The sequence below is a fragment of the Amblyraja radiata genome, unplaced genomic scaffold (assembly GCF_010909765.2).
Source record: "Amblyraja radiata isolate CabotCenter1 unplaced genomic scaffold, sAmbRad1.1.pri scaffold_141_ctg1, whole genome shotgun sequence".
Classification (NCBI taxonomy): domain Eukaryota; kingdom Metazoa; phylum Chordata; class Chondrichthyes; order Rajiformes; family Rajidae; genus Amblyraja; species Amblyraja radiata.
The window spans coordinates 226,259-245,782 of NW_022630497.1; the positions used below are offsets into that span (position 1 = coordinate 226,259).

Genomic DNA, 19,524 nt, shown 5'->3' on the forward strand with positions numbered 1-19,524 from the left:
TGGTGAGTTGTGGCCTGTGTGGGGACACAGTCCTTATTTTTACAAACTATTTCATTGCGGACGTTGGACGTTTTCTCTGAAACTGTATCAAAAAACTTTTCCACCCAGAGAGTTGTGAATCTGTGGAATTCCCTGCCACAGGGGGCAGTGGAGGCCACGTCACTGGATGGATTTAAGAGAGAGTTAGATAGAGCTCTAGGGGCTAGTGGAGTCAAGGGATATGGGGAGAAGGCAGGCACGGGTTATTGATTGGGGACGATCAGCCGTGATCACAATGAACACCTCAAATCACCTCAAAAACGTAGCAAGATTAAGATGACTCATGTCAGCTCAAGACTTAGAAAAACTTGTACATGCTTTTATTACTAGTAGGTTAGATTATTGTAACACAGCTACAGCTTGTTCAGAACGCTGTTGCTAGAGTTCTAACAAAGACCAAAAAATTTGAGCACATTACACCAATTCTTAAATTCTTACATTGGCTCCCTGTATGTCAGAGAATTGATTTCAAAATCCTGCTGCTCACCTATAAATCACTACATGGTTTAGGACCAAAGTATATCACTGACATGCTTCCACTATATAAGCCTTCTAGACCGCTAAGATCTTCTGAAACCAATCTGTTAGTGATTCCCAGAGTAAATACAAAACATGGGAAAGCAGGATTTAGTTACTATGCAACAAATAGCTGGAATAAACTTCCTGAAGATTTAAGACTTGCCTCAACTTTGACCATTTTTAAAACAAGACTGAAAACTTTTATGTGTTCAAGAAGGAACTGCAGATGCTGGAAGATCGAAGGCACACAAAAATGCTGGAGAAACTCAGCGGGTGCAGCAGCATCTATGGAGCGAAGGAAATAGGCGACGTTTCGGGCTGAAACCCTTCTTCAGACTGATCATGCATGCAGTCTGAAGAAGGGTTTCGGCCCGAAACATCGCCGATTTCCTTCGCTCCATAGATGCTGCTGCACCCGCTGAGTTTCTCCAGCATTTTTGTGTACCTTCTGAAAACTTTTATGTTTACTTTAGCTTTCAGCTAAATCTTAACTACATTGCACTTTTAACTTTTGCACTTTTTATAATGCATTTTTAATTTTGCTTTTCTTTTCTTTTAATTCTTCTATTTTATTTCATTTTATTATTTCATTTTATTGTATGACATGTTTTTATGTGAAGCACTTTGAGTCTGCCTCGTGTATGAAATGTGCTATATAAATAAAGTTGCCTTGCCTTGCCTTGAATGACGGTGCTGGCTCGAAGGGCTGAATGGCCTCCTCCTGCACCTGTTATCTATGTCTATGTATCGCTACATGCTGAGAAAACTATATTCAGCACTCTCTTCACTCTACCTGCTGTACTTGCACTTGGCTTGGTTGTATTGATGTATAGCATTACCTGACTAGATTGGATAGCATGCATGCAAACAGAATATTTTCACTGTTTCTCAGTACATGTGACAATAATAAGTGTTTTAATAATAACTCTGAATGCTAACCCTAAAGCTAAAGTGCGAGAATAAGTTGCGTTTAATGTCAACAACGGTGTATTCTGTCAAAAGGTGTCGACATTGTGTCCATCCAGAATCAAGAAGAGAATGTACCCGTGGGGTTGAACAGTGGGAGAGGGACAATTGTTGTGAGTTAGCACATTGTTTAGATGCCGCAGGGAATAAGTTACAGCAACAGCCTGGGGACTATTGTCAGGGCAAGTCGAGGATGGCAGCCGGGTCTCCCTCCCTCCGTGCAGTGTGTGGGTAGATCCGGCACGTGGCCTGACAGCAACAATATTCCGGTCCCCAGGGCAGTGACGTTTACACCCAGAGATGTTCACGCGGTCACTTTCAGTCCGGGTCTGCATGTCTTCAGCGACCTCAGTTCCTTCTTCCCGGTCGGACTGAACTTATTCCTCACCAGCCTGAAACAAGTCGAGGAATAAAGAGGAAATAAACAGGTTAAACAACAGTGTCAATAACAGGGACTGGGGTTAATATTTCAACAACACTTTACAGAACAAAATCACAGGAGAAAGAAGCCCGCGGATGGATGGATGGATGGATCCCCTGATATTTTATCACATTAAACATTAACACAAACACTCACCCGATCCACTCCAGTCTCGGGAGGGTCAGTATGAGGTTGCGGAGAGCGGGGACACATCGGTCTGTGAGGGAGTTGTGTGTCAGGTCCAGCTCCGTCAGTGAGGGCTTTGTACTGAGAGCGGAGACGAGATCCTCGGCTCCAGAATCTGTGAGTCCGACACCGTTCAGCCTGGAGATGAGAGAGAGTGAGGGTGAGGGACACAGAGAGACAGGAGACGGTGTAAATCCCCAGTGTGTATCGGTGACACAATTACTGATCATATTAATGTTCAGTGTCACACACCCAGTGAGTGTAAACACAATCTCTCACAGTCTGGGACTTACCGCAGTATCTGTATTTTACAGTCCGGGTTCCTCAGAGCTTCAGACACCAGTTTCACTCCGGAATCTCCAAGTTTATTCTCACCCAGGTACAGCTCCGTCACCGTGTGGTTTGTACTGAGAGCGGAGGCGAGATCCACGGCTCCAGAATCTGTGAGACCGACACTGTTCAGCCTGGAGATGAGAGAGAGTGAGGGTGATGGATACAGAAAATCACAGGTCTAGTTAGCTGCTTTTAAGCTGAAATACATCTCCTGACTTCATACAGACATGAGGAAATGCTTTCTGCACTTTTACAGGCCCTTGTGGGGCTTAAAATGCATTCTCAGCCAGGCAGGCAGCAAAATCCATTTTATGGCCTTTTCCCTGGCTTGGCAAGGTGCTTTTAAGCTCAAATGCATCTCCTGGGTTCATACAGGCATGAGGGAATGTGGTTCCTTTATCTTGACAGGAACGGGGTACTGATTGGGGACGATCAGCCATGATCTGATTGAATGGCGGTGCTGGCTCGAAGGGCCGAATGGCCTACTCCTGCACCTATTGTCTATTGTTTATTAACCTTTTGGGAATCCTGCACCAATACTCCCAAGTTTCATTGTATCTCCGATTTTTGGATTGTCCAGCCTGGAGATGAGAGAGAGTGAGGGTGAGGGACACAGAGAGCGAGACAGGAGACGGTGCAAATTGCCAGTGTTTATCAGTGACACAATTACTGATCATATTAATGTTCAGTGTCAGACACCCAGTGAGTGTAAACACAATCTCTCACAGTCTGGGACTTACCACAGTCTCTGTATTTTACAGTCCGGGTTCCTCAGAGCTTCAGACACCAGTTTCACTCCGGAATCTCCCAGGTCGTTGAGTCCCAGTCTAAACACAAACAGACAGAGTAAGAAACAAACCCCGGCCGACGAGGCTGAGATAGATAACTTCTCCCAAACGGATATTTATGGAAAAACCTCAGCACATTATTGAACAAATCTCTGTGAATGTGGTGTTTAGTGACTTTCACCATTTATTCTCATTCCCCGACCGACAAATGTTCCCCGTGCAGAGAACGGCAACAGGGCAGGCAGGCAACACGCGTGACCCGGGGGAGGGGGTCGATCACCGGTGAGCCGGGGGAGGGGGGGTAAAATAGGAGGGGTGCCCCCGTGCACAGTGACGGCTGCTCGGCCCCATAGAAGGGGTGCTGGACGGAATAACAAAATAGTGAAACAATTTTACAGTTCAGTGTTAGCATCAAACGGACAGTTACCTCAATTGCTGACACTTGTGCAGAGCCGGTCCCAGCCGCTGGAGACCTTCACACTGAATGCGGCAGCTATCCAGATCGAGGTGGTTGATTGTATCACAGGGCCTGATGGCATGAGACAGGACCGTACAGTCAATCGGGGTCAGTACCAGTCCACTGAATGAAAGTGTTTCCACAGATCCCAGTGTCTCCTGAGCCAGTGCAGGATTCTGAGACTCAAACAGGTAGTGCAGCGTGTTCAGGAGCCTCCGTTTACCAGCGTCACTCTCTGTGTTTCTAGCCCGGCGTTTTACCTCCTCCTTCACCCAGTCATTCACTCGGCCGGTTGTTTGATGAGGAAATTTACCCAGAAACTCCTCCAGGATCCAAGCTGTCCGTGGGGAGGAGAGACCAGCGACAAAACGGAGAAATACTTCAAATCGCCCGTCTGCCATGCCATGGGCTTCAATGAGGAGTGTCGTGATATCCCCGCGATCTACAGTCATGAATTGTGCGAGTGCGGCTACAAACTCTTGGATGGTGAGGTGCGGGAAGGTGTACACCACGCTCCGGGCTGAATCCTCTCTCTCCAACAGTTCCATCAGGAACCCGGACAGGAACTGGGAAGGCTGCAGATTGTATTTGATCAAATCTTCATCTGTGAACACAATCTTCTTCTCAGCCACTCCAGTGAAGGCCATCTGACCAAGCCTCAGTAACACCTCACGGAGGTTCTCAATCTCACGGCCGTGGTTTTTCAGGATGTTGTAAATAAAGTAGCAATATAGTTGTGTGATGGTCTTGGGAACTTGCTGCGGGTCCCAGTGTGTTTGTGTGAAGAAGGGGCCCAATGTCAGGACAAGGATCCAGCAGTAGGAGGGGTTGTAGCTCATGGTGTACAGGATCTCGTTCTCCTTCACATGTTTGAAAACAGCTGCTGCCACCGTCTGATCTTCAAAATACCTGGTGAAATATTCCTTCCGTTCCTCACCACCAAATCCCAGGATTTCAGCCCGGACACTGATCTCTGCCTTTTCCAGTAAATGTAACGCAGTGGGGCGGGTGGTCACTAGCACTGAACACCCTGGGAGCAGCTTGTGCTGGATTAAACTGTACACAATGTCAGACACTTCACACCGGGATTCAGGATCTGGGCACTGGTGCTGAGGTTCGGTGTCTCTCCGACTGTCAGCAAAATCGATTCTGCCCTTGAATTCATCCAGACCGTCGAATATAAACAGCAATCCCTCTGGGTTCTTCCAGACCTCTCCTAGCATATTCCCAAAGTATGGATACTGTTCCAGAATCAGTTCCCTCAGGTTTATTCTGTCTTTAATCATGTTCAAATCCCGGAATTTGAAACTGAAGACAAACTGGAATTGTTGGTATATTTTCCCCGTGGCCCAGTCATGAACAATCTTTTGCACCATTGTTGTTTTTCCGATCCCCGCGACTCCGGCCACGGCAGACGAACTCCCAGATTCGGATTTGCTCGCCGAAATGTTCTGGAATAACTGATCAGTTCGGATTTTTTCAAACTCTCCCCCGAGATGTTCCTCTCTCCACTCTTCATGGTCCCGGCCTCTTGCCAGCAGCTCATGTTCCACCAGTGTCCGATCTCGAACAGTGGAGATGATTGTGAGCTCAGCGTATCGATCACGCAGCTGGAAAACCTTAACCTTCTCGTTCATCAGGATGGTGTTCACTCTCAGTGTTTCAGTCTGTGCTCGCAGAGTCTCCTTGTGCTTCTGCTGAACATCTTTTATCAGGTGAGATAAACAAGAGGTCCTGAAATTAGATTCATCACGCAAAGAAAAACACATTCACGGATTCTAATATTACGGTTATTAGTTGACTGTGTTATTGATCATATGTTATCTGATAGTTATTGTTATTTATTGGTCAACTAAACAGAATATTTGGACAAGTACAGGGATTGGAAAGGTTTAGAGGCGCGACTCGCATTGCAGCGGCCCCTGCAGCCTGTCTGTCTTTTTTTAATTGTCCAGTTGAATGTAGTTTGTTGTGTTCTTTTATACTGTTTTTAACTGTGTATATGTGGGGGGCGGGGGGAAACTTTTAAAATCTTTTCCCTGCACGGGAGACCCGACCTTTCCCTGTCGGGTCTCCGTTGTCGTTGGGGCCTAGCACCGTGGAGCGGCCTCCAACCGGAACGACCTGGGGGCTTCAGTCGCGGAGTTTGAGTACTTACCATCGTGGGGCTGGCCGGCCTTGGAGCGTGGGGAGCGGTGGTGGCTCGCTGCTGCGGCCCGACTTCGGAGGCTCCAGCCGCAGGCCCGGTGGACTGGACATTGGGAGCTCGCTTTAATGGCCGCGAGACATGCCAACGCCCGCCGGGGGCTCCCACATTGAGACATTAAGACCTGGAGCGGGGCCGTACATCGCCCGACGCGGCCTTAATGGCCGTGGGACTTACCATCGCCCACCTGGGGGGCTTTAACATCGGGAGAAAAATGGAACACAGGGGAGAGAAAAGACTTTGCCTTCCATCACAGTGAGGAGGAGATTCTCTGTGATGGATGTTTGTGTGAATTGAATTGTTTGTGTGTCTTGTAGAATTGAATTGTTTGTGTGTCTTGTCTTTGCGTGATGAATCTTGTTACTTTTTTTATGGCTGTAGAAACAGAGTTTCGTTTGAGCCTCATTGAGGTTCAAATGACAAGGAATAAATATTATATTGTATTATAATATTGGACAATCGTGGCTGGTCGGGAGAGCTTAAATGGGGCATTTTGGTCGGCATGAACAAATTAGATAGAAGATCCTGTTGCTGTGCTGTGTGATAGTGTAAATCTATCGCTACAACTCTAAATTCAAGAGTAATCAACGCGGGAATGAAAGAGTTTCCCGTAAAGTGGGTGGTGCGAGTTATGCCGTCATTCATTAGATAGTGTACTTCCACTATTTGAGACTATCAATGACGTGTCTCTCCATAATCGCAGAGGACTGGAGAGTACCCAGGATTGTTCCTTTGTTTATAGAAGGAAGTAGAGATGAACCAGGACATAAACCTCGTCAGTGGTTAGGAAGCCATTGGAGAGGGATTGTTGGAATATGATTTGCTCGCACATGGAATAGAATATGACTACTAGGGAAAGTCAGCGTGACTTTGAAACATAGAGACATAGAAAATAGGTGCAGGAGGAGGCCATTCAGCCCTTTGAGCCAGCACCACCATTCATTGGAGTCCGCAGTGATCTGTTTATGATATATGAAAATGACTTGACTGTAAATATAGATAGGCTGCTTCGGAAATTTCCAGACACAACCAAAACCTTTTTTGTTACATTTAATGCATAGAGTTCTCACATTAATATCATTTAGAGGAGAACTGTCCCCTCAGAGATAAAGTACTTTTTGATTTATTATATATACTTTTTGTTATATATACATATTTCCTACATGTTGTAGGAAATACAACAGGTTGGGTGAGTGGGCAGATGCGTGGCAGATGCAGTTTAATGCTGATAAATGTGGTTATCCACTTTGGTAGCAAAAACAGGAAGGCAGGTTATTATCTAAATGCCGTCAAGTTGGGAAAAGGGAAAGGGATCTGGGGGTCCTTGTTCATGAATCAATGAAAGTAAGCATGCAGGTACACCAGGCAGTGAAGAAAGTCGATCATAACAAGAGTAGTTGGCCTTCATAACAAGAGGAGTTGAATATAGGAGCAAAGAGGTCCTTCTATTGTTGTACAGGGCCTTAGTGAGACCACACGTGGAGTATTGTGTGCAGTTTTGGTCTCCAAATTTGAGGAAGGACATTCTTGCTATTGAGGGAGTGCAGCGTAGGTTCACCAGGTTAATTCCCGGGATGGCGGGACTGTCATATGCTGAGAGAATGGAGCGGCTGGGCTTGTATACTCTGGAGTTTAGAAGGATGAGAGGGATCTTATTGAAACATATAAGATTATTAAGGGTTTGGACATGCTAGAGGCAGGAAATATGTTCCCGATGTTGGGAGAGTCCAGAACCAGGGGCCACACACACAGTTTAAGAATAAGGGTTCGGCCATTTAGAACGGAAACGAGGAAACACTTTTCCACCCAGAGAGTCGTGAGTCTGTGGAATTCTCTGCCTCAGAGGGCGGTGGAGGCCGGTTCTCTGGAGAGAATTCTTTCAAGAGAGAGCTAGATAGGGCTCTTAAAGATAGCGGAGTCGGGGGATATGGGGAGAAGGCAGGAACGGGGTACTGATTGTGGATGATCAGCCATGATCACAGTGAATGGCGGTGCTGGCTCGAAGGGCCGAATCGCCTACTCCTGCACCTATTGTCATTGACGATGCTCTGAGCAGTGTTGATGTACTGATCCTTGTGGTACAAACCCACAACCCCTGACCAAGTGCCGACAAAGTTGATAAAGTGGTGAAGAAAGAATATGGTATGCATTCTCCCACGGGACATTCAGTATGAGAATCACAAATTCATGCTGTAGATTTACAGAAATATAGGATAGTACTGGAGTAACTCATCAGGTCAGGCAGCATCCCTGGAGAACATGGATATGAGAAGAGTCATGTCAGGAAACCTCTTCAGGCTGTTTATAGTGGGGGTGGTTGGAAAAAGCTGGGAGACCTGGAAGACCACTGCCTCACAGTGCCAGAGACCCAGGTTTGATCCTGACCTCGGGTGCTGTTTATGTGGAGTTTGCAGCTTCTCCCCGTAACCGTGAGGGTTTTTTCTCCCAGAGTCCTTCACTTTCCTCTCACACCGCGCAGACGTAGGTTAATTGGACTTCTGCAAATTGTCCCTAGATTGCAAGTTGATATAAACATGGAATACACTAGGACTAGCGTGAAAGGGTGATCGATGGATGGATGGCGTGTACGCAGTGGGCAGAATGTCATGTTTCCATGCCGTCTCCCTGAACTAAACTAAACAAAACATGCAATTGAATACCTTTCAGATGAGCAGGTAGTTCCCAGGAAACCTTCATGTTTTTGAACAATTCGATCAGATCAGAACCTGTTGGAATCAGTTTGTGAAATGAGTCTGAGTTGCATTTTGACAAAAAGATCACATTCTCTATAGAAAAATGTCCTGTACCTTCTTCCCCCTTTGCTTTCAGCAACTCCTCCAGTTTGGGGAGCAGGTGGTGCATTTTTACGAAGCATTTCCATATCAGTTTAAGGACCTGCGGCTCTTTCTCAGTCACCAGCTTGAGGAGAAGTGTAGAACCGGCCGCACGGCTTCCTCTCTTCGTGCGTTTGATGACTTGCTGTGAAGAGTGTAGAGACAAGGAGTTATAGAGCTGTACTGCATGGAAACAGAACCCTCGGCTAACCTTGTCGATGGATTTACTAGAGTCACGTAAGTGGTAGAGTGATGGAGCAGTATACCTCACGGAGACAGGCCATTCAGCCCACATTGTCCATGCCAACCAAGTGGCAATTGTAAGCTAGGGCCATTTGCCTGCATTTGGCCTACAGCCCCGTAAGCTCCTCCTATCCACTTGAAAAAGTTACTTTTATAACTACTAAACAGGTTTGCTTCTTAATAAACAGACAACACCCAAACTGTTTGGTAGACCAGTTCAAAACTTTACTTATTATCGGCCGATGGAAGGGAGGGAGAACTCCAGTCAAGTGACCAATACAGACACTTGACCGTCCTCCGTCCACTTCTCTGAACAACAGAATTACATTGCATTAAATAGGGTTTTTTTTGTCCCCTTAGCACATTCCACAGACATTAGTCATGGTCAGAGGTACAGGAAAAGGTTTCCACAGAATGCATCACATTAAAGGCATTTTGTTTACATGGTACAAGATATACTAAAAACATTGGCCATTTGGTTTAGGTCATTTTATCTTCAAAGAGATCACCCTAGCTCTTTCGCTGCTTCCTCTCTGTCACTTGGTCCCTCATAAACATAGGACACTTGGTTTACGGCATCTTACATCAAAGAGATCTCTCTAGCTTCTCCTCTCTGCTTGTCACTTGGGAGACAATGTTATAGGATTTATTATCTCACACACCGCAACCTGAGGCAAGCCTAATTTGAGACTAAATATAAACTGTAAGCTAGCCCAGAAGCCAATTTAATATCTTCTTATATTTTTAACTAAAATTCGGCTTCATCACACTCATCTGTGTGAATGTAGTCTGTAATCCCTAATGTTATCCACTTTTCCAGCTTCCTCTGGCATTGTGTTCCAGATATGGGCTGCTCTCCAGGTAAACCTGTTGTTCCCAGATCCCACCTATATTTTTCCCATCTCCCCTCAAGCCTGCACCCACCAGTTTGTGGATCCTTTATCCTGGAAAACAAGACAGTGTTCCCTTTATCCCAGCATCTCCTAGTCTTACACACCTCAGTAAAGTCACCCCTCATTCTCTTGCACACCAAAGAAAAAATATCCCAGCCCACCTAACCTCTTAAATATAGTCAATGAACTGTGGCCTCAACTACCTTCTGTGGCAGAGAATTCCACAGATTCACCACTCTATGTAAAAAATGATTTTCTCATCTCGGTCCTAAAAGACTTCCCCCTTATCCTTAAACTGTTACCCCTAGTTTTGAACTTCCCCAACATCGGGAATAATCTTCCTGCATCTAGCCTGTCCAACCCCTTAAGAATTTTGTACGTTTCTATAAGATCCCCCTCTCAATCTTCTAAATTCTAGCGAGTACAAGCCGAGTCTATCCAGTCTTTCTTCATATGAAAGTCCTGCCATCCCATGTTGCCATGGTCTGATTGGTTACTGCTTTCTCAAAGAATTAGATTAAAAAAAAATATTATTGAGCCTATCATCTTGCTAACAATATATGTTAAACGAAATGGCCCAGTGGTTGATGTAAGACATTTTGAAATTCATAGGAGTAAGTTAGTAGCATGTTTAACCCAAGAGTTTACATACTAAGGAAGCATGTTTGGGAAAAAGGTCAAGATATAGAAGGTAAATTACACTGGGAAAGGCAATTATAGATTCAGAAAGTGTTTACATTGTAAAGCATAGCTGGCCGCAGTAATGATAAATATAGGAGTTTGTAAACCAGGTTGAGGCTAATAAGACTCACCAGGAAATAACAGAAGACCTTTAATTGTATCCATTTGGCAGAGAAGATTAAAAATGGGGGAAAACAAGGATGTAAGACTGCAAAGAGAAGTTGATCACCTCTTAATTATCCCAAACATGTAAAAGGTGCATATAACTATTGTGTGGCGAGTGTTTTGCTAGCGATGTGAATCATAAAAACGCTTTGTGTTGTGTCAGTGTATTACACCACATCCTGAATATAATGGCGTGTTTGACAAACTCACCGCCACTGTACGGGATATTCTTTGTGACTGCGCCGTACTGAGCTGTAATTATAGAGAGCAGTACAGCACAAGAATGGACTCTTCGGCCCACAATATTTGTGCATGAAAACATTTGAGTATCGGCTGAAGTTACCCACTCATCCATTCCTCTCCCTACCTTGTACTCTTGCTCACTGAAATATCTCTCGTATGCTAGAACGAAGACAACATTCTCCAACGCCTCTTGAATCGCCTCTTCCAGCCTCTGGCGGTAATGATTTGTCAAATCCAGCAGCTGTGAATCATCACACCTTTCCAGGAACTCCATCATCGAAGATATTGGAGGAGCTGTGATGAATCAAAATAATGGAATTATCAAGGGTTGTCTGTTTTCCACCACGGATAGCTGTCACCACCCCACTCTGCTAAAAGGCAGACCACATGATGGAGATGAGGTGCTCCGATCAGCAGGTTGCTGTCAGGCCACGTGCCGGATCTACCCACACATTGCACGGAGGGAGGGAGGGAGACCCAGCTGCCATCCTCGACTTGCCCTGACAATGGTCCCCAGGCTGTTGCTGTAACTTATTCCCTGCGGCATCTAAACAATGCGCTAACTCACAACAATTGTCCCTCCCCCACTGTTCAATCCCACGGGTACATTCTCTTCTTGATATTCGATGGACACAATGTCGACACCTTTTGGCAGAATACACCGTTGCCACATCTCTCCAACCTCTTTCAATACTTCATAGTCCCTTTCCTTCTCTCCTTATCCCAATACATAACCTATTCCCCATCCGCAAATTTCCCCAACCATTCCACCCAAATCTCAGCACCTGTCCCACCAGCATGCGATTGCATGCGTCTAGCGCGACCAAACGTGGTGGCTTGAGGCGTACGGCCTCGCGGGGCCGGTCCCACTTCCAACCGCGGAGGCGTCTGGAGTTGTGCGGGGCTGGTCCCGACATCGTACTCACCAATCAGCTGGGCAGGAGGCGGGCCGACTGAATTTGGACCTCGCACGGCGTTGGGCGGTGACGTCATCGCGCAACGCCATGCGCTAGCCGAACGACGTCAAGAAGCTGCGTACGCCCTCAATGCGGCTGCGGGCCGGCAGGCCGTTGTCATGCGGGATTTTCTGACAGTGCAAGATTTTTGGAGCCCCGCGCGATGTCGGGACCAGCCCCGCACAACTCCATAAGCCTCCGCCGATCGAAGTGGGACCGGCCCCGCGAGGCCGTACGCCTCAAGCGACCACGTTTGGTCACGCTAGACGCATGCTATCTCATGCTGGTGGGACAGGCCCATTACATTTCACGTCATTTAAACATCGTGTCGCATTACAAGACCTTTGACTCGTTTTCTCTTTAGTCTCATTTTAGTCCTGGTTTCATCTCTAACCATCTGACAATCAACACCCCCCTCCCCCCCTCATCCATATCCAACTTTCCCGTGCCGGGCTCCCATCACTTTCCACATTCTCTCCCCAACTACAATCAACCCTTTCGGGTTCAGGCCTCTTTTGACCTTCCTAATTCCTTGGTTCTCTCTCATTTCCCCATTAAACCTCAAATGATTCACTGAGAATAGCTTCCCATCCCCGACAAATGTTCACTTATTGTCCCTAATCAGACCTTCAACATCCTTTGTTCACCAAGGCTCACAAAACGTAACGTCTTTGCTTCTTCCACTAACTGCCACGCTGAGTCTGAACAGTTCTCTCACTTTTAAAAACATCTAATCATCATCATATGTTCGCTCCCCTCTAGTAGCTGCTCCCAGACAGTCTTTATACCCATCAAATGACCCCAATGCAGACACACCTGCCCTATCATTCCTGTACTCTCTCTGGCTCAGGTCTGTCACCCTTCCGTTGATCCACTATTCCCTCTCCCCGTGTGTGCTGCAGGTCAGGCAATCTGATCTGGTCACATTGGTGGGACATTTATATCTGACGTAATTCTGCAACACACCGTCGTCTGTCCTCATTGTCGAGGCCACTGGATCTCCTCCCTGGTCCACTCCATCAGCCATGGTGGTGACTGCCGTTTACACGTCCCGCTGCTCTGTAATACACAGATTAAAAGCTGGTATTAGACAACAATTGCAAGGAGCAGGACAGCACGTTCAGCTGATGACATCACATGCTATCAACTGTGTAGGAAAGAACTGCAGATGTTGGTTTCAATCGCAGAAAGACACAAAATGCTGGAGTAACTCAGCGGGACAAGCAGCATCTCTGGAGAGAAGAAGGTTTTTTTAAATGGGTGACATAGAAACATAGAAAATAGGTGCAGGAGTAGAGGCCATTCGGCCCTTCGAGCCAGCACCATTCGCCATTCAATATGATCATGGCTGATCATCCAACTCAGTATCCTGTACCTGCCCTCTCTCCATGCCCCCTGATCCCTTCAGCCACAAGGGCCACATCTAATGCCCCTGTCCCAATTAGGAAACCTGAACGGAAACCTCTGGAGACTTTGCGCCCCACCCAAGGTTTCCGTGCAGTTCCCGGAGGTTGCAGGTGGTTGCCAGAGGTTGCAGGTAGGGAAACTCAAAGACCTCTGAGAACCGCACGGAAACCTTAGGTGGGGTGCAAAGTCTCCAGAGGTTTCCGTTCAAGTTTCCTAAGTGGGACAGGGGCCTAACTCCCTCTTAAATATAGCCAATGAATTGCCTCAACTACCTTCTGTGGCAGAGAATTCCACAGATTCACCACTCTCTGTGTGTGAAAAAAAAATGTTTTTCTCATCTCGGTCCTAAAAGATTTCCCCTTTATCCTTAAACTGCGACCCCTTGTTCTGGACTTCCCCAACATCGGGAACAATCTTCCTGCATTTAGCCTGTCCAACCCCTTAAGAATGTTGTAAGATCCCCCCATAATCTTCTAAATTCTATTGTGTACAAGCCGAGTCTATCCAGTCTTTCTTCATATGAAAGTCCTGACATCCCAGAAATCAGTCTGGTGAACCTTCTCTGTACTCCCTCTATGGCAAGAATGTCTTTCCTCAGATTAGGAGACCAAAACTGTATGCAATACTCCAGGTGTGGTTTCACCAAGACCCTGTACAACTGCAGCAGAACCTCCCTGCTCTTATACTCAAATCCTTTTGCTATGAATGCTAATATACCATTTGCTTTCTTCACTGCCTGCTGCACCTGCATGCCTACTTTCAATGACTGGTGTACCATGACACCCGGGTCTCGTTGCATCTTCCCTTTTCCTAATCGGCCACCATTCAGATAATATCTAAGCCTAAATTTTAATAGTTACTTAAGTTATGATGTCGGATGGAAGCTGCATACCCAAATCTCGTTGCACTTATGTGCATTGACAATAAAATAAATTATTATTATTATTATCCTGCAGTGGTCAATAGATTTGTGCAAATTTCACATTTCCACTCACATACGCAATAGTCCCAACTCATTTGAATAATAAAATGAGAACTGACATGTACAAAATGCATGGTACACAAAAATGCTGGAGAAACTCAGCGGGTGCAGCAGCATCTATGGAGCGAAGGAAATAGGCAACGTTTCTGGCCGAAACCCCTCTTCAGACCACTTTGTACAAAATGCATTCTGTGTTGCAAATCTGAAATCCTCAAAGTATCCTTTCTTACATGGAAACATAGACAATAGGTGCAGGAGTAGAGGCCATTCGGCCCTTCGAGCCTGCACCGCCATTCAATATGATCATGGCTGATCATCCAACTCAGTATCCTGTACCTGCCCTCTCTCCATACCCCCTGATCCCTTTAGCCACAAGGGCCACATCTAATGCCCCTGTCCCACTTAGGAAACCTGAACGGAAACCTTAGATAATATCTAAGCCTAAATTTTAGTAGTTACTTAAGTTATGATGTTGGATGGAAGCTGCATACCCAAATCTCGTTGCACTTATGTGCAATGACAATAAAATATATTATTATTATTATTATTATCCTACAGTGGTCAATAGATTTGTGCAGATTTCACATTTCCACTCACATACGCAATAGTGTCAAATTTTTATGCTTTATCTGATGGGATAAATTGCAGACTTGATTTTTAAAATCTCAAAATTTTGTAACATTGCTACTTACTATCCTTCTGCTGCAACTTCTCCTGGGATCAATGTGACCAGAGGGTGATAAAAATGTGCAACTCTCCTTACAGAAGGCTCAGGAACGCCTTGACTCTGGCAATTGAGGAAGTTTTAGCAGCAAAAATAACTGAAACAGGAAATAACAAGCTGGTGGTTTCATTGTGAAATAGTTCCCTGAACATTCAGCCATTTTGTAAATGTAAAACAAACTGGGACATTTGCTTTGATTCCAGCAACACATGAAGTGTTGGTTGCAACTTTATACAAGTGCAGCTTTATACAAGTGCAGCTTTATACCAGTGCAACTTTATACCAGTGCAACTTTATACCAGTGCAACTTTATACCAGTGCAACTTTATACCAGTGCAACTTTATACCAGTGCAACTTTATACAAGTGCAACTTTATACAAGTGTGTGGACAGCATGAATCTCCACCAACACAAACTCAGTAGCATCTGTTGCTCAACATGACATTTCTGCTGCAAACTATCACTAGGACACATTTACACACAACAATAACTTCAATGGGGGGCTGCCAGTAGTTAAGATGGCCGCCTGTGGCTTCACCACTCCCATTGACTTCAATGGGAGACTGCCAGTAACTAAGATGGTCGCTTATGGGCACTGCGTCACCAAGGCCGGGGCGGGGCCGTGTCCGTCACCGGGAAGAAACCAAACAAACCCGCAGATGCTGCAAATGTGAGATAAAGTCCCGCAGATGCTGCAAATGTGAAACAAACCCGCAGATGCTGCAAATGTGAAACAAACCCGCAGATGCTGCAAATGTGAAACAAACCCGCAGATGCTGCAAATGTGAGATAAACCCGCAGATGCTGCAAATGTGAGATAAACCCGCAGATGCTGCAAATGTGAAATAAAGACCCGCAGATGCTGCAAATGTGAAACAAACCCGCAGATGCTGCAAATGTGAGATAAAGTCCCGCAGATGCTGCAAATGTGAAATAAAGACCCGCAGATGCTGCAAATGTGAAACAACCCCGCAGATGCTGCAAATGTGAGATAAAGACCCGCAGAAGCTGCAAATGTGAAACAACCCCGCAGATGCTGCAAATGTGAGATAAAGTCCCGCAGATGCTGCAAATGTGAAATAAAGTCCCGCAGATGCTGCAAATGTGAAACAACCCCGCAGATGCTGCAAATGTGAGATAAAGTCCCGCAGATGCTGCAAATGTGAAACAACCCCGCAGATGCTGCAAATGTGAGATAAAGTCCCGCAGATGCTGCAAATGTGAAATAAAGTCCCGCAGATGCTGCAAATGTGAAATAAAGACCCGCAGATGCTGCAAATGTGAAACAAACCCGCAGATGCTGCAAATGTGAAACAAACCCGCAGATGCTGCAAATGTGAAACAAACCCGCAGATGCTGCAAATGTGAGATAAACCCGCAGATCCACCATGTTCGTATTGGTGGAAATGTGTCAGCCTCGATAACAATCAGCACGGGAGCACCTCAAGGCTGCGTGCTCAGCCCCCTGCTGTACTCACTCTATACTCATGACTGCGTAGCGAACCATAGTGCGAACTCCATCATCAAGTTCGCTGATGACACCACTGTTGTGGGACGTATCACTGATGGGGATGAGTCAGATTATAGAAGAGAGATCGAGCAACTGTCCATATGGTGCCAGCGCATTAACCTGGCCCTCAACACCAGCAAAACCAAGGAACTGATTGTGGACTTTGGAAGGAGTAGGATGGGGACCCACAGCCCCATTTATATCAACAGGTCGATGGTTGAAAGGGTCAAGAACTTCAAATTCCTGGGCGTGCACATCTCTGAAGATCTTTCCTGGTCCGAGAACACTAACGCAATTATCAAAAAAGCTCATCAGCGCCTCTACTTCCTGAGAAGATTACGGAGAGTCGGTTTGTCAAGGAAGACTCTCTCTAACTTCTACAGGTGCACAGTCGAGAGCATGCTGACCGGTTGCATCGTGGCTTGGTTCGGCAACTTGAGCGCCCTGGAGAGGAAAAGACTACAAAAAGTAGTAAACACTGCCCAGTCCATCATCGGCTCTGACCTTCCTTCCATCGAGGGGATTTATCGCAGTCGCTGCCTCAAAAAGGCTGGCAGTATCATCAAAGACCCACACTCATCTCCCTGCTACCTTCAGGTAGAAGGTACAGGAGCCTGAAGACTGCAACAACCAGGTTCAGGAATAGCTACTTCCCCTCAGCCATCAGGCTATTGAACCTGGCTCGGACAAATCTGATTATTAACAACCACTTTCTGTTATTTGCACTTTACCAGTTTATTTATTCATGTGTGTATATATTTATATCATGGTATATGGACACACGTATCTGTTTTGTAGTAAATGCCTACTATGTTCTGTGTGCTTAAGCAAAGCAAGAATTTCATTGTCCTATACAGGGACACATGACAATAAACTCACTTGAACTTGAAATGTGAGATAAAGTCCCGCAGGGCGAGAGTTTGGGGCCTGTTTCAAGATGGCCGACTTTTGCCTCCTGTTTCCGCGCTGTATCTCTGAACTAGACTAGTGTGTGTGAACGGGCGATCGATCGCTGGTCGGCCGAGTTACTCCAGCACTTTGTACCTTTAATTAAAAAAAAATCAGCGCTTGCAATTCTTCTTGTGTTATGAAACAGAGCTGAAGATACAGAGGGTAGAGTTGCTGCCTCACGGCTCCAGAGACCCGGGTTCCATCCCGACCACTGGCGCTGTCTGTACGGAGTTTGCACGTTCTCTCTCTCTCCCCGTGACTCGGCTTGTACTCGCTAGAATTTAGAAGATTGAGGGGGGTTCTTATAGAAACTTACAAAATTCTTAAGGGGTTGGACAGGCTGGATGCAGGAAGATTGTTCCCGATGTTGGGGAAGTCCAGAACTAGGGGTCACAGTTTAAGGGTAAGGGGGAATTCATTTAGGACTGAGATGAGATGAGAAAAACATTTTTTTTTCACACCCAGAGAGTGGTGAATCTGTGGAATTCTCTGCCACAGAAGGTAGTTGAGGCCACACAGTTCATTGGCTATATTTAAAAGGGAGTTAGATCTGGCCCTTGTGGCTAAAGGGATCAGGGGGTATGGAGAGAAGGCAGGTACAGGATACTGAGTTGGATGATCAGCCGTGATCATATTGAATGGCGGTGCAGGCTCGAAGGGCCGAATGGCCTCTACTCCTGCACCTATTGTCTATTGACAGATGGCACAATGGGCTAAGTGTTCGGCTGGCGACCGGAAGGTAGCCGGTTCGAATCCCGCTTGGAGTGCATACTGTCGTTGTGTCCTTGGGCAAGACACTTCACCCACCTTTGCCTGTGTGTGAATGTGTGCGAGTGATTGGTGGTGGTCGGAGGGGCCGTAGGCGCAGATTGGCAGCCACGCTTCCGTCAGTCTGCCCCAGGGCAGCTGTGGCTACAGAAGTAGCTTACCACCACCGAGTGTGACTGAGGAGTGAATGAATAATGCGATGTAAAGCGCCTTGAGTATTAGAAAGGCGCAATATAAATCCCATCCATTATTATTATTTATGTTTCTAAAAGTCCCGCAGATGCTGTAAATGTGAAATAAAGCACACCACCTCTACTTTAAAATATCGATGAGTCCAAATTTTGAACTCCCTCCCCCAAACAGATCCTATCACATGTCATGGGTGGAATCAGCTGTTCACGCCTTCTGCTCAAATAAAACAAATGCTGTTCCGACACATAAACACATCCCTAACATTTACCACACATTTCCAATTCCAAGAGGGGTTAAAATCAACGTTCCTACAGCGGAGCAAGATAGACCACTCCTGCTAAATGCAATGGGCTGACGTGTAGTACGCAACGGGCCTTCTTTTCATCCATTTCAGTAACCGGACCGGACCCCACCCGACTCGCAGTGTAATCAACGTTGCGGGAGAACACTCTGTGTCCAAATCTGAGGAAGGACATTATTGCCATGGAGGGAGTGCAGAGAAGGTTCACCAGACTGATTCCTGGGATGTCAGGACTGTCTTATGAAGAAAGACTGGATAGACTTGGTTTATACTCTCTAGAATTTAGGAGATTGAGAGGGGATCTTATAGAAACTTACAAAATTCTTAAGGGGTTGGACAGGCTAGATGCAGGAAGATTGCTCCCGATGTAGGGGAAGTCCAGGACAAGGGGTCACAGCTTAAGGATAAGGGGGAAATCCTTTAAAACCGAGATGAGAAGAACTTTTTTCACACAGAGAGTGGTGAATCTGTGGAACTCCCTGCCACAGAGGGTAGTCGAGGCCAGTTCATTGGCTATATTTAAGAGGGAGTTAGATGTGGCCCTTGTGGCTAAGGGGATCAGAGGGTATGGAGAGAAGGCAGGTACGGGATACTGAGTTGGATGATCAGCCATGATCATATTGAATGGCGGTGCAGGCTCAAAGGGCCGAATGGCCTACTCCTGCACCTAATTTCTATGTTTCTATGTTTCTAAATTAAAATTCTGAAAATTGAGGAGAAGATTTTTACCAAATTACTTTTATTTTTACGAGGATGTTA

At 46.0% G+C, this 19,524-nt stretch overlaps 1 protein-coding gene and 1 long non-coding RNA gene across 2 annotated transcripts; both read right to left on the reverse strand.

The window, feature by feature from the left end:
- Positions 1–1,718: 1,718 nt before the first annotated feature.
- LOC116969843 lies at positions 1,719–2,577 on the reverse strand. The gene is made up of 3 exons (XR_004410935.1): positions 2,425–2,577; positions 2,102–2,269; positions 1,719–1,916 (listed from the first exon to the last, which is right to left on the reverse strand). It is a non-coding gene; the product is annotated as an uncharacterized LOC116969843 (long non-coding RNA).
- A 137-nt stretch (positions 2,578–2,714) lies between these two features.
- Positions 2,715–4,113, reverse strand: LOC116969837 (protein NLRC3-like). The gene is made up of 3 exons (XM_033016616.1): positions 3,680–4,113; positions 3,243–3,291; positions 2,715–2,825 (listed from the first exon to the last, which is right to left on the reverse strand). Exons 1-3 carry the CDS (start codon positions 4,108–4,110, stop codon positions 2,715–2,717), a joined length of 591 nt encoding a protein of 196 aa, XP_032872507.1. The 5' UTR covers positions 4,111–4,113.
- Positions 4,114–19,524: the final 15,411 nt, after the last annotated feature.

Coding starts and splice junctions, on each gene's coding strand:
- LOC116969837 (XM_033016616.1), bottom strand. CDS start 4,110: ATGGCAGACGGGCGATTTGAAGTATTTCTCCGTTTTGTCGCTGGTCTC. Junction 3,292..3,679: donor CACAAGTGTCAGCAATTGAG/GTAACTGTCCGT, acceptor GTTTGTGTTTAG/ACTGGGACTCAACGACCTGG. Junction 2,826..3,242: donor GAGTGAAACTGGTGTCTGAA/GCTCTGAGGAAC, acceptor GTATGAACCCAG/GAGATGCATTTGAGCTTAAA.